A 14906-nucleotide genomic window follows, 5' to 3' on the forward strand; every position below is an offset into this window, starting at 1 on the left:
CAAAGTAAATAAATTTTGAAAAGGGTTTTATTTATTGCGTTATATCATTGTAGGGCGCAATATTGTATTGAATTTTTATTATTATGCTCTCGTAAAATATATTAAATTTATTTTATAAAAAAGACGGTTGTAAAATAGCTCCATATTATAAGATATGTTGTTTTGGTTAAGTATTTCTGCTTGATGATGTCTGTTTCAGGACTAATAATCCTTCAGCGTGTGCGAGCGAGAGCAAGAGTTGATTTTGGAAGGTATGAAGGCTTGTATTTCCAACCTGCAAAGAAAATTATAATGAGAGAGTGAAGAACTTCTCAAATGCCCAAATGGTTCAAAATCGTTATGGCCTGTATAGCAACAGCAGTTGATCAAGGCTTCTGTAAATCAAAAATTCCACCATTGACTAGAGAAGCAAAAATGTCAGTAACTATATTAAAATCTCATTTTCTTGCCGATTCCAGGCAGGGAATTGCTAATCCTAACACTTTGTTGTGTCGAACAGGAACGATGAAAGTTCTTAATCCTTGCAAGAACGCTGAAGTTCAGCATTTGGAATAGAGACGGGCAATGTGTAGAATATGCGCAAGGCTATACACATGTTCACCAAAAGTGTATCCAAAGTTTTGGCGGTAATTTTATTTAACAACTCAAGTGAAAAGGCAAGAAGCCTTGAAGTTTGCTTCGTAAATATGATTCATATGAATCTTTTTGGTAGATGCTTTTATATCCTTCAGCGTATCATCCTCAGCGTATTACTCAACAAAACTAGGTGTGCGTTCCTGATATAATCTTCTTTCATTTTCATGAATCTGCGCAGAAATGAAAAAATGCTCGCAATATTTTCAACCGCGAGATTTAGTTCTGAAATAACCGAATCGATTATCACAAAGAAAGTTTCTCTCCTAAGTTCAACTTCTTCTTTGAAACAACGTGTTTCCTTTTCCGACTGGAAGGCAATTCCGATGTGTTATCCTCCATTTCGTTAGCAACCGTTATGCAAGATGGCACTCCATTGATCTCGTAGCAGCAGCAAATCGTAGAAAAGATCGAGAGCGAGATTTTTTACTGCCACGTCGATAGTACCTAACATATTTACCTTGAAAAACAATATTTCTCTCACTGATAGTGTTAAAAATATTGAACCATATATATGGATGCTCTCAAAACACATTCGAATTTTTCGATGTATTTGATGCATTGATCAAGATCGTTGCAAATTTCCGCGGCCAAGTCAGTTTTCGTATAACTTTCAATGCATTTTTCAAATCAGAAAGATTTTGTGCACACGGTTCCACTGCATCAATCCTAGTAGACCTACCTAAGATGGGTCAACTTTCTGGAAAAGAAATATTACATTATTTATTCAGGCAGTAGGAAATAAAAAAGGAAAAATTTTTTCTCTTGGATTTTGCTTCAACTTCCTTTAAAAAACTTACAAGTTATCTATTTCAGTGAAAACATCTTGTCGAACTTGCATTGTCTTATTTATTTAATGTAACACGACGTTTCAGTCGGTAAGTATCTCCAACCGTTATCAAGTGTAAACTGAGTTGTTGTCAGTTTGACAGTTGGTCAGTTTACACTTGATAACGGTTGGAGATACTTACCAACCGAAACGTCGTGTTACATTAAATAAATAAGACAATGCAAGTTCGACAAGATGTTTTCACTGTACCATTGTCTACCACCTTCAAAAACAGATTATCTATTTCAGGTAGTTAAAGACTAAACTAGCCTAACTGCCTGGAGAAAAATTATCTATTTTCGGCAGTTAAGGACTAAGACGGTTCAACTTTTTGGAGGAGAAATATTACTTTATTTATTACAGGTACCTGAGAACCAGACTGGTTTAACTGTCTAAATCAAATTATCTATTTCAGGCAGCTGAGGACTAAAAAAGTTCGACTTTCTGGAAAATAAATATTGATTTATTTATTTCAGATAGTTGAGCAATAAAACACTAATTTTTTTAAAATATTTTTATCTGAAAAAAATTATCTATTTCAGGCATTTGAGGACTAAAAGAGTCCAAGTTTTTAAAAAAGAAATATTACTGATTTATTCCAGACAGTTGAGGAGCTCAACTGAGGTATAAGGCAGAAAACATTTTTCTTTGGGATTTTGCTTCAACTTCTTTAAAAAAAATTATAGGTTGTCTATTTCAGGTAGTTGAGAACTAAACTAATTTAACTGTCTGGAAGAAAATTATCCATTTTCGGCATTTAAGAACTAAAACGTTTCAACTTTCTGGACAAGAAATAATACTTTATCTTTTCCTGGAAGTTGAAGAATGAAAGAGGAAAAAATTTTTCTTTTGGATTTTGCTTCAACTTCCATAAAAAAAAATTAATTTATTTATTCCAGGCAGTTGAGAATTGTTACTTTATTTATTCAGCATTTGAGTTTACTTTATTTATTCAGCATTTGAGTGAGCAATTTAGCAGAAAATATTTTTCTTTTAAGTTTTGCTTTAACTTCCTTAAAAAAAATTAATTTATCTATTAGAGGCACGTGAGAACTAGACTGGATTATCTATTTCAGGCAGCAAGCGTAAAGTGACACAGATATTCTGGATTTCAGTATATAAATGTTGCGGATTACCACTGCAGATCTTATAGCACTTTTGGAAAACCCCGAAAAAAAAAGTGGTTGCTGAGCACTCAGCAGATTTGGCTCTGATTAAATTCAAGCTGTAGGCTGCACAAGGTGAGGAAAATTGACGTTCGGATTCTCACGTATGATATGTGCTTGGGCTGCTTTCTAAGATCCTTTCATATTCGCACCCTTATCATACCCTTGTCCACGGCCTTCGTCCAGAGGAATGATGTAATCTTGCCAAGTGTGCCGTATCAAATTAGCAATAGCCCTACTGGTTTGTTCATTGCAGTGTACAGATGCCAAAAATGTTCCTCGATGATGTAGAGCTTGGTTCCCTATTCGTAACGAAGACAACGTAATATAAATATCATTTGTTAATCATTAGATGAATTAGGAGATGCATCTGCGATGGTCGTCTAATATTTAGCAGCTTCTCGTTCTTTCAGGATGTGCGATATAACGTGACGAGCACACAGTTCTTTGAATTCATTCTGCATTTAAACCAAAAGATAGTGCACTTGCATCCGTTGACGTAATTGCTGTGTAACACGGACTTTGCCAGATGCTCACGATGAATACAAGATCAATTTCAAGATTCTTCAGAAATATTCATTAATACGCTCTGTTAGATTTTGAAATCTATCTAGTTAGACGTTGCAAACGATATTGTTGAAGTGGTTTAATGGTAGATCTATTGAGTAGATCCAGTGAAGTAGACCAGCACTTGCTTAACGTTAACAATCCAAGAAGCGTGGAACAAGATTGTGGGCATTTATACCATACAGAATTACCACTAACCTAGTTTGGACCACTAACCGCTAAATGCACTTTTTTCCCAATAAACTGAAGATCAACGCTTGGTCTAGCGGAAAACACATCATTAAACGTAACCGTTGCCGGATCTTACATATTTCCCTTAAATCAAGCCCTTTACAGAAGCTATTAAGTTGCATAGGCGTCTTGTACTAGTAGCAATACGAGTTGCTCTAAACAGTTGAACTGATTGGCAATTTTCGAGTGCAAGCTGAGAATTTAAGGTCTAAAAAATAAATCATAAGACAAAACGCAAATAAACAAATTAAAGTTGGCAACCACACAGTTGTTACCAGCAGAATCAAAAGGAGGAAAATTTAAATTAATTAGTTTGATTTTAAATTTTATAGTTGGTAAAAGCCCTGGGATTTACCACACCAAAGACAAGTACACTCGATTACTGTTGATTATGACCGATCTACCTAATACCTCATCATTTTCTATTGTAATGTTTTTTTTCACATTAAATCAATACTGGTTGCATATTAAAAAAATATTCCTATTAAAAAAAGGCTATTTCGTTATTTTTATCTTGCAAAACTGTGTATTTTTAAAATGCTCGAACGCAAACAAACATTAATTTCGTCAACACAAACACTGGTCTGTTGAACTGGAATATGTGCTGACAGACAGACGCGATTTGCCGTCAGCGCATTTTCAGCAAAAAAAGCCTTTTATAGGAATTTCCGCATATGCGACAATTCCGGATTCAATTGAAATCGGATTTAGTTTGGAACGAGTATTTAGGATTTGCGAGATTGTCTTAAATTGCCGGTCAAATTTTAAACGTTAAATGTATTTAACATCGAGTTTCTAATCTTTAAGCATCAGCAGGTTATAATTAAATGTGATTTTCCCAAGAAGGCTCTTAAATGAACTTTTTTTGGCAAAAAAAAGGATTTTTTTATTTAAATCTTGCACTTACCACTCCAGAATTAGGTTCTTTGGCCCCATTACTGAAAGTGCTGGCCAAAGTACTTGAGCAGCTCTCATCATAGTGAGCATTTTGGCCATCGTTGATTGCACTGTTAATGCTCACCGTCCACATGCTGGCAGCATAACCGTCACAATTACAATCGTCGTCTTCACCTCCGTCACCACTTGCCCATACGTAGATATTACCCAAGCCGTTTCTACCCTGAAAGAAATGAAATTTTGATTTGACTTAAAGATGATTCTCCACGAGTTCACGAAACTCACATAAAAATCAGACATGTTTAAAAAATTATGAAATTAATCTGAATCATGAGACAAGAAATCACCAAAGCCTGCCATTTTGCTATGAGTAGAAGTAATGACTTAATATTCTAGGACCATAAGGCATTCAGTGGGAGCAAAATGTAGTATTTAGGTTGCTGTGCCAAATTTCAAATTTTTTATAAACGCATTCAAACGACATGGTTCAAGGATGGGAGGGGGGCAATTAAGAGCCGCACTGTACACAGTAAATTCTCTAGTCTACCGGTTTGTTCCACTTCATATAATTTATTATATTTTAATTGTAATACCGCCTCTATTACGTAACCGGCCTTTAACTTTACTGTGATATCTAAGTTTTTATCCATGTGAGATGTACTTTTTTAATTTGAAGAGAGAGAACTACGATTTCGGTAAGTTCTTTTCCCCCGTTCTTGAAACTCTATGACTTGCATACTATCTATGTTAACTTATATTTTTTATTACTTTTTAACAAATATTTATGAAAAAAAGTAAAAATCATTTCTTTCTATTTATTGTCGACCCCTGAAGATGAATTAAATATAATTCGAAATGTTGCCTAGAAACAATTGACCAATAGAGCCACAAAATACCACTTCATGTACACTTCACAGTACATGGACGCAAGACATGAGCCACTAACCTCGAAGAAATAGAGATGGATTAATTAAAAAAGGATGTCAAATGCTCAGAAGACATTTAAAATCGTAAATAATGAAAAATGATTCTAAGTGTTAATCCAAAAATCTGCAAGATGGAAGAAAAAGTTTAACATAAGAAAAAACTATAAGAAATACTAAAAGCCAAGATATATACTATAGCAGATTCTCTCGAAATACTGAATATTTTAGACATTTTTCGAAACTGGATATTGGATAGGCATCCAATAATCCAATTTCGTGTTATTTAAATTATTGATAAAAATAACGTATTTATTATTATTTACGAACATAAACATGCTACATGGTTGAAGAGCTTTTTTAAAGGAGAATTTTAAAATGTAAAAATTCAATATGGCGTCCATAAGAAAAACAAAAGTTGACTTCCGCCATATTTAACATAGTAGGCCTAGATTATTTTTCTTTTATTTTCAAATTCACGCTCATTTCTTAGCTCCACCCTGAAAACTTTTATCTTTAATCATTATCTTTTATAATAAGCAAGATATAAATTATTTTATAAAACGCACTTTTTTTCTTCTATATCCGTTGTTATTCCTAGTTCAAAGGACTAGAAGACAGATTATTTATATGCACTTGATTGCGCAACTTTTTTCCCATTTCGTCAACTCTGTATAGATAGTAAAGTAAAACAAAATTAAAAATTCTTAAGAAAACTTAAAAAAAAAAGAGTCTTCTAAGTACCTGGCACCTATAAAGGAATACGAGAGGATCACCAGTGAAACAACCTGAAATATACAAAGTTCCGTTTATGGGAGCTTGAAATGCAACTAGTTTGCCACGAATTTTCAAGTGCTAGAACCGTATTATATATAAAATGATCAATATCCTGGAAAAGACTGGCATGGACGATAAAGTTATCAGATTAATTTCAAATTTCTACTGGAATCAGACAGCATGCTTAAGACTTGATCCGAAAAAAAATTCAATGAATCCGTTAACGGAGTAGAAGAAGGTGTCCTTTTGAACGGAGACATACTAAATAATATGTAATACGACGACGATAACATGGTGGTGGCAGATGGCTTGAAAGCACTGCAAAGATTAATGGACCATAACGCAAATTTCAGTTAAAAATATGGTATTAATATCAAATTAAAAAAAAAACGAATCATCAGCAAAAGAGATATAAATGAAGATCATCTGCATATCGACAGAACTCGAATTTAACAATATTACTATGGCAGAACCATCATAAATGGGGCACAAGAAATAAAGCGTCGTATAGGAAAAGCAAGGATATTTTACAAAATGGGTGCCATCTTCAAAAGTCACAACATATCTCTTGAAACGAAAGTAAGGCAGTTAGGATGCTATGTTGTTTCTGTTTTGTGTTCTGTTTTGTAAAATCCTGGACAATGATAGAAACCACCACTAAAAATCTGGAAGCATTTTAGATGTGCTGTATATCAGAATACTATGGACAGCTCACATTACAAACATAAAACTGCTAAGAAGAGGGAGAAAAGATCTAGGAGTCATATACACCGTTAAAAAACTAGAATACCTGGTCGATACTCCCTACTGCAAACCATAATACAAGTAAATCTACTGGGTAAACGAGGGGCCGGAAGAAAAACATCATGATTGCAAAACCTACGGACTTGGTTTGGGAAAAGCTCAATAGAACTGTTTCCGACTGTTGCAGGAAAAGTTATAATTTCCAACATGACTGCCAACATCCGAAACGGATAGGTACCTGAATAAAAAGAAAAAGGAGATGTACCCTATTAGTGAAACAGTAAAAAAAGGACCTTGAAAATAATAATTAGTATAAGTTTCTAGAATCCTAAAACGTTCATTGAGTATTGAGTAGCTTAAGACCACAAAATCCTTATAAGACATACTTTAACCATCCATTACTTCCCAAATTGTCATCACATACTTAAAACAATTTACAAAAACAACCCCGAAAACGTGTTCTTAAAAGGGGTAATATGGTCTTTTCACTAAAACTTATACGCTCCTAATAAGATGCCCTACCTAAGTCGCAACACGTCTCCTTCAATGAATTTGCCTACTAACAACAATGTAATTGAATTTACGAAACTCGAAATTGAAATGGAAGAGGGCGAGCGCGTGTCGCAGCCCCACGCTCGGCACAGTCTTTTAATTTCCCCATTAAATAAGACTCAAGGGGCGATTTTATGGGCCCCGTTTTCTGTTTGTTTTTTTTTTCGCTTATAGAGCCACGACGTTAATTTGCCGAGTAAATAGGGCGATTTTATGATCGCGCTCCTAAAACGGTTTTTATTACGCGTGGGTGTCGAATTTTCGTAATTTCGATCGATATCTATAAATTTTTGCGAGGGACCCTCGTTTGTCGTGAATGAGAAACACGGAGGCGAAGTATTTGATGCTCCAATTACCCTCGTTTAGAAAGAATCCGGATAATGCTTACGAAAGAAACTGAAAAATTAGTTTATTAGTATTTAAATATAGGATGTCCTAAACTGCAGTGTTCAAACCTTAACAGATTCACATTCAAATCATTCAAATATGGGAAACAATATGGTAGGTAACATATGTAACATATAATATAAACATATGTATATGCGCACTGTAGATACAATCCGTCAGTACACACTTAATGTATAATATACTAACCTAAAATAATTCGAACAACTTAATATTTTAATATCTATGTTAATGATATATTTTTTAAACTGTGTAAACAGCCTTGTCTGATATTAAGAAGTATTGCATTTTGAGTGACCCATTTGCTAAGCCGAGTTTGCTCTAGTATTTGTAGTAAAAGTTAGAAAGAAAGAGTTTTTTGACATATATCTTATTACTGACTACTATTTAATTAATCATTAGGACATTTTTTTGATTTATGATCAAAGGCTCCATATTTATTTTATTTGTTGCTCCCCACATTCTAGAGCAGTAATTTAATGTGGATTATAGTAGAGATAAGTATGTGTATACTATTTTGTATGTGTGAGTTACAGTTAAGATTTGAGTCGTATATAACTTCGAGATGTCCGATTTCAATGATTTCTGTTATTTTTAAGGTGCATTTACAATGAGCATCATCTACTCATTGATTTTCATGTAGTCAGGTTTTTGCAGGAGGCTATATTTGCGCCTTGTGACCGAAAAGTAGACGAAGTTGATTTTACTCGTATTTATTGTTAACTAATTAAAATCAAACCAGGTTTTAATGATTGTTTTGGCAATTTATGCTTATTGTCGTACACTTTCCCAATCACTTTTTTTGATAAATATGACCGTGTCATCTGTGAAGCAAATTACTTCTCATTGTTCGGCAGTCGACTTTTGGGTTCTGCTGCTTAGACAGGTCTCAAAAAGCTTATTGGCAGTGGCCCTTATTCCTATTTTGTCCAATTTGTTTTTTGTCCCAACAGATTCTATAAGTGGAATCACGGCGAAAAGTTTTTTGTTTCCAGATTTATAAATAGGAGATATAATCGTGTTTTTTAATCAAAGTGGAAATTGACTCGTGAAAAATAATTAATTTCTTCTACATACATTAACTTTTTTTACTCGAAAACCTTGCATAGTACAAAAAAAGGCACAGAATCAAATTTGCCCCAAACTGAATGAGGATCTTAGAAACCATTTTTGTGTTTAAAAAAAGTAGTGGCGTACCATTTTTGCTTCAAGGATATCCAAAATCCCGTACGAACACCATTGGTCTTTTGGTACCAAATTTCATAAAAATATTTCAACAAGTAAAAAAGTTATGATTAAAAATATTTTTATCATTTCAATCTTTAACATCCTGTATTTCAAAAACGAAGCGCTTCTCGATATATATTTATTAAGAAAATTAATGTCTATTCACCCTAGACACCCTGATACTTCCTTTTTTTACAAAATTTAATTTTTTTAAAATAAACTCTTTATTTTATTAAAAACCTTTTTTATAACGATTTTTATTTATTATTAATAACAGGAGCCGATCTAGAATGACATTTGGGGAAGAGGTGGAATATGGCAGTAATGCGTTTTCTATCTCAGCCACGAACTTAATAAATATACCTGGACTGCTAATTCAATGAAAAGTAAATGACCACTACTTACTAGGTGGCCGCCATTTTCTGTGATTGTGTCCTTTCGATGTTGGTCACTCTGACAAATTTCAAGTGTGCCAATTGTAGGAAAATAAAACAATTAAAGTTTTGGGAGGTTATGTTTAAAAAAACAAAATAAATAGTTATATTTAGTATAGATGCGATAAGGTAGTTGCGTTAGTAGATCTGAGTATTTTTCTTATACTTCTTTAAGAATTTCGTACTCCTCACCTAAAATGAGACAAAGATTTAATTAACTTGGGATCGATGCATGAACTTAAAATATTTGTTTTATTAGTCTGATAAATTTTAGTTTGTAATTAGTAATTTTCTCTATAAACAGTTTCCACATTAACAAGGTACAACTATCTACAAAAATCAAAATATAGATGATTTTATGAGTGTTTGTAATTAGTAAAGGTTTATATAGTAAAAATATATATTATTATTCTATGATAAACAACATAGACAGATTACGTTTAAATTAGGATGCTGATAGATCCATGTAATAAATAAGGAGGAAGCTATATCTCCTAATGCAGACCAAATACCCGAGCGTATCGTTTACAAATTGCCATAAACTAGGCAATCCGCTATACATACTCAGAATTGACAATGTTATTTAGAATCAGTCATATCGAGTGATCGTGGCGAGATTTTAGTACCTGATTGTGTAATCCCAATGATGGTTTGAAAACAATGTCGATAAAAAAAAATAAATTTAGTTCGTGACAGGTCAGACTTCATTACCGTCATTTAATATATTTTTTGTTGGCAACACTGAAAATATTCAGAGTGACCAACATCAGAAGGACACACCACTATAAAAATGGCGGCTACCAGGCAGCGATCATTTTTGGGTGTGGTGGCCATATGCATTAGCAGTCCAGGTATATTTATTAAGTTCGTGATCTCAGCAGTCATCTGATTATTGCAGGGACGCATACAATAAGAGGAAATGTGAAAATGCATGCTCTTTGATTTGCCAGATATCCATCGATCTACCATTAATCAACATGAATTTTTGATTGAGGAGAAACGAGTAAATACGTGATTAAACTCATATTTAAATTGGTGCTTGGAGGGGTATAAAGAGTTCCAAAGCAAAACCTTTTTTTTCTTAATTTTTACACTTATCCAAACTCGTTCTAAAGAGCTATGATGAATCGAAGTATAATTAAAATATTAGAGTATGACTGATAAAAAATGGTACACTTTCTCTTTTACCTCTTTATCCTTTCGTACTATATAATAAGTGGTTATAGCAATTGAATTATCAAAGTTTCCATCATGTAGGCGAGTTTATGATAATCCATTTAGATCAAAATGTTCCGACTCTATAAAGTTTGAAAATTCGTTAAAGTTTGAACATAATAAACCAGCAGTAAAATATGGAAAGTTAATTTTGTCGTTGGGTCCATTCATATTAATTTAATTATTAACTAGATAGTAATATAAGTGATTATTAACAATTTCCACGTAAATTTTACGAACTCTGAAGAGTAATTTTTGAGTTGCGTATTTTTCACAATGTTTAATCAGTGATTATTCGTTAAATTGATATAAGCAATTTTTTTAACTAACCATTCTTTTTATTTTATTCAAATATTTTATTTAATTTATTTGTATGACAATAATGTTATATCATTTTATTAATTTCTTTTTGTTTACTACAAATTTATTAAATTTTTCTAATGTGAAATGATGTTACCCCAATTTTGTATTACTTTTAGTGATTAATTGAGTAACTTGACGGAAATAATTTTGTAAATATTTATTTTCTGTTATTTTTTAGGAACTTATTAATTTGATTTGTTTAACTGGTGATTATTAACGGCCATTTTTTTGTTCGCACATACAAATGCGATAGTAAGATATTAGTCTATCACACATGTCCACTTCTCCCATAGAACGGTTGTAACTAGTGACAGAGTTTGGACATGAAACAAAAAGGTACTTATTATTTTTCTTGTCCCATCGGCGTACTTCTGTTACTGGCGCAGAGCCTGAAGATGTTGATGCCATTGTTACTGATCTATTGTCCATCCATTTCAAAATGGTAATTTTTTTTGTCTTCTCGCACAAACTGATCAAAGGAACCACGACCATTCGAGAGGAGCTCTTTATCATTTTTTATTTTGCTACTAAGATCTCGCGGAATTCTGTTATAAATAATTGTCCCTGTTCGCAAAATTCCTTTTGTTAGTAAATGATCCAGTAGCTTGACTGAAGTAAAGTAACGATCAAAATAAATTATGTGCCCTGGCGACAAATCTTCTGAAAGCTTTTTTACAACCGATCCACCTATTCCCAAATTTTGATCGGGAGAACCATCTGGCCAAGTTTTTGCACCTTGATAAATCATAAAATCTAAAACCAGTCCGGAAGGTGTAGCTAAAACAAAATTTTTGAGTCCTACTGGATTTGACTTGTTTTTAACGTATTGTCGGAGAGCAGTAGTGCCTGTGAAGGGGATCATCTGCTCTTCGATGCTCAATTCTCTACTCCTTGGTAAAGTAATACATTTTTTACGAATCGCATCGATGATAGGTTGCCGGTTGCTTTCCATAGCCGATTTGACTGCTTTACCTCATTTGAAACACTAAGATTGTTAAAAATACGGTCTCTAGGTAGCTGAGTAATGCAAGATATTTCAATTCCCTTCATAAAATACAACCGCAGCCGTGGGAGTCCAAAAATGCCCATTCAAATATGTATTCCAGTCAATATTCGATATTGTTTGGCTGTTGACTTTAGTGGTTTTTTTTCATTTGCTTGCATGGCACGAATATTACTTTGTTCTGATGAATTTTCCCAAAAATAATCTGGAAAGTATTCATAAAAATAGTTCAGGGGTGTCCAATACTCATGATCATCTTGTAACTGCCATTCCGGATCAAGGTAGACATCTTCTCGACTTTCAAAAACATTTCTTTTCCATTTTACTTCTGCGGTTTTATTTTTTGTTTGCTCCTGGAGAACCTGCTCTCTTATTCTGGATAAGGGAACATTATCGTCATCAGACTCCTCTTCAATGGTATCAGAAACCGAATCTGCGTCTGCCGACGCCGGCTCGTCGTCTTCATTATCATTTGCTTCAATTGATTCACTGTTTTCGGCGGTGATTTCCTCATCATCATCGGTCAAGTAGAAGTCACTGTCATTTAGAATCTCTTCAAGATCTTTATCCGTCAGTGGTTGCATACCACCTTAAAAAAAAGACGAAATAATAACAACAATAAAATTTTTGGGTAAAAAATAAAAACTTGAACCAAATACAGTCCCGACGTCCAAAATACTGCACAAAATCAAAAGCCGAACACTCTGTAGAGCGAAGTTACATTTTCTGTACGTATATTTGTTGATTCACTAAGTAGCAGTCAATTTATTTGATTTTAATCAGTATTTTATCAAAATAATGCAAATAATGGGTCTACCAATAGAAGTGATAGAAGTTTAGTGGGCCATGTACGCAAAATGGTATGTGTCAAAACGCGGATTAAGCGTCAGTTGTGTTAAGTATACTTTGAGATTTCAACATAAATCGTTTAAGTCAAGAGCAACGTATAGCTATCGTGAAAAGGTATTACGAAAATGCGCAATCGGTTAGAGCCTGTTATCGTGCTCTTAGAGAAGATTTTGGCCATCGTGGACGGCCATCTGAGCTTGCAATAAGGCGCATAATTAATAAGTTTGAACGGGAGTACACTCTTCTGGATAATAAGCCACCAACGCGACAAAAAAGTGCAAGGACTGCTGAAAATATCGCCGTTGCAAGAGAAAGTGTTGACGCGAATAACAATGTGTCTGTTTTGCGCCGTTCTCAGCAATTAGGCATTTTACCAATGTCTCTGTGGCGCATTTTGAAGAAAGACTTAGGCCTATATCCATATAAGATGGTTCTAACTCAAGAATTGAAGCCAGAATTGAAGCGACTGTGCCCTGTTGCAGTTGGAACAAAATGCCGATTTTGGGAAACAAATCATCTTTTCAGATGAAGCCCATGTTTGTCTTAGTGGCGTTGTCAATACGCAAAATTGCCGCTTCTGGTGTCAGAACAATCCCCAGAAATTAGTACAGGTGCCATTACACCCGTTAAAAGTGACTGTGTGGTGTGGTTTGCATGTCGGTGGAATTATCGGTCCATACTTTTTTGAGGATGCAGGGGGGCGTACTGTGACAGTCAACGAAGACCGCTTCTTTGGCCTGAAATTGATGGTGGAGACTTCGAACAGAATTGGTTTCAACAGGACGAAGCAACATCACACACCGCCCGAGCCACAATTAATTTATTAAGAGAGCGTTTTGAAGATCGAATAATTTCGCGACATGGCAATATCAACTGGCCACCAAGGTCCTGTGATTTTACTCCCTTGGACTTTTTTCTTTGGGGATATGTGAAGTCGAAGGTGTATTCTAACAATCCTCAAACCATCAATGAGTTGAAAGTTAACATAACTAGGGTTATTCGCGAAATTTAGCTCAACTTGTTAGAAAAAGTGATTGAAAATTGGGTTCATCGTCAAAAGTCTGCCGTCGTAGCCGAGGTGGACATCTTAATGATATTTTGTTTAAAACATAATGTTACATAATAAACTACAACATGAAATATCAATCATAGAAATTAACCAATTCGTTTTTATTTTTTAGCAATTTAAACTTATATCATTCTTATTGGTAGACCCTATATTACCTAGTTTCTGATACGACGCCATGATTTACAACACAACACCTGTTCCGTCAAAACAAAACTGAAAAAAATCCAAAGTTGCCAAATATTTTTAACCAAATATTTTTTGGCGTATGTATGCACGTCCAATCCGCTGCACGGCGGGCTCCAAATCACGTTAAGTCGTCGTGAGCCCGTACTAATATATTTTGAAAAATGTACAGCGGGCTGGACGTGTGGACTGAATAAGTAAATGAATTACTCAGTTAATAGTTACCACGTGAATTTTATGAAGTCTAAAGAGTAATTTTTGAATTGCGTATTTTTCGCAATGTTTAATCAGTGATTATTCGTTAAATTGATATAAGCAATTTTTTTAACTAACCATTCTTTTTATTTCATTCAAATATCAAGGAACTTATTATTTTGATTTGTTTAACTGGCGATCATTTATTTATTTTTTCTAAAGATATTGAAAAACTTAAGGACAGGAATTTTGTAATTTTCTAGTATTTTTTTTTAGATTCTGTATTCGTTTATTATGTGTCTCTGATTACAATTTTATTTTTTTGATCTTTCAGAACTTTTTTAATTTAATATGTAGTTTTCGATCCTTTTTTATTGTACACATAAATTGGCTTTACAACAATATTATGTCTTTTTATTGCGAAAATATAATAGCTGTTATTACGAAATATAATAATGAAAATATTATATGTACCATATAGTTCTTAATTTCCTTTAATACAGGTTTCAAGAAAAATTATTGAAAAAAGTCATATTGTAATTCATGATTTATTGTTGCAAAAAGTAGAGTATATGGGTTTGAGAGGTATAATATCGAAACTTTTAAAGTAATATTCGAGAGCATTATACATATAGAGTAATTAT

The 14906-nt window shown here is 33.7% G+C and overlaps 1 protein-coding gene across 1 annotated transcript in view; it reads right to left on the bottom strand.

Annotated features, from left to right (window-relative positions):
- Positions 1–14906, bottom strand: part of LOC126735256 (neuroendocrine convertase 2) — a 76952-nt gene that overhangs the window by 7362 nt on the left and 54684 nt on the right. The window contains exon 8 of the mRNA XM_050439203.1: positions 4334–4546. Within this exon, the coding sequence (XP_050295160.1) occupies positions 4334–4546 (213 nt within the window). The remainder of the gene's footprint in view (positions 1–4333; positions 4547–14906) is intronic.

Source organism: Anthonomus grandis, chromosome 4 (genome assembly GCF_022605725.1).
Source record: "Anthonomus grandis grandis chromosome 4, icAntGran1.3, whole genome shotgun sequence".
Lineage (NCBI taxonomy): Eukaryota > Metazoa > Arthropoda > Insecta > Coleoptera > Curculionidae > Anthonomus > Anthonomus grandis.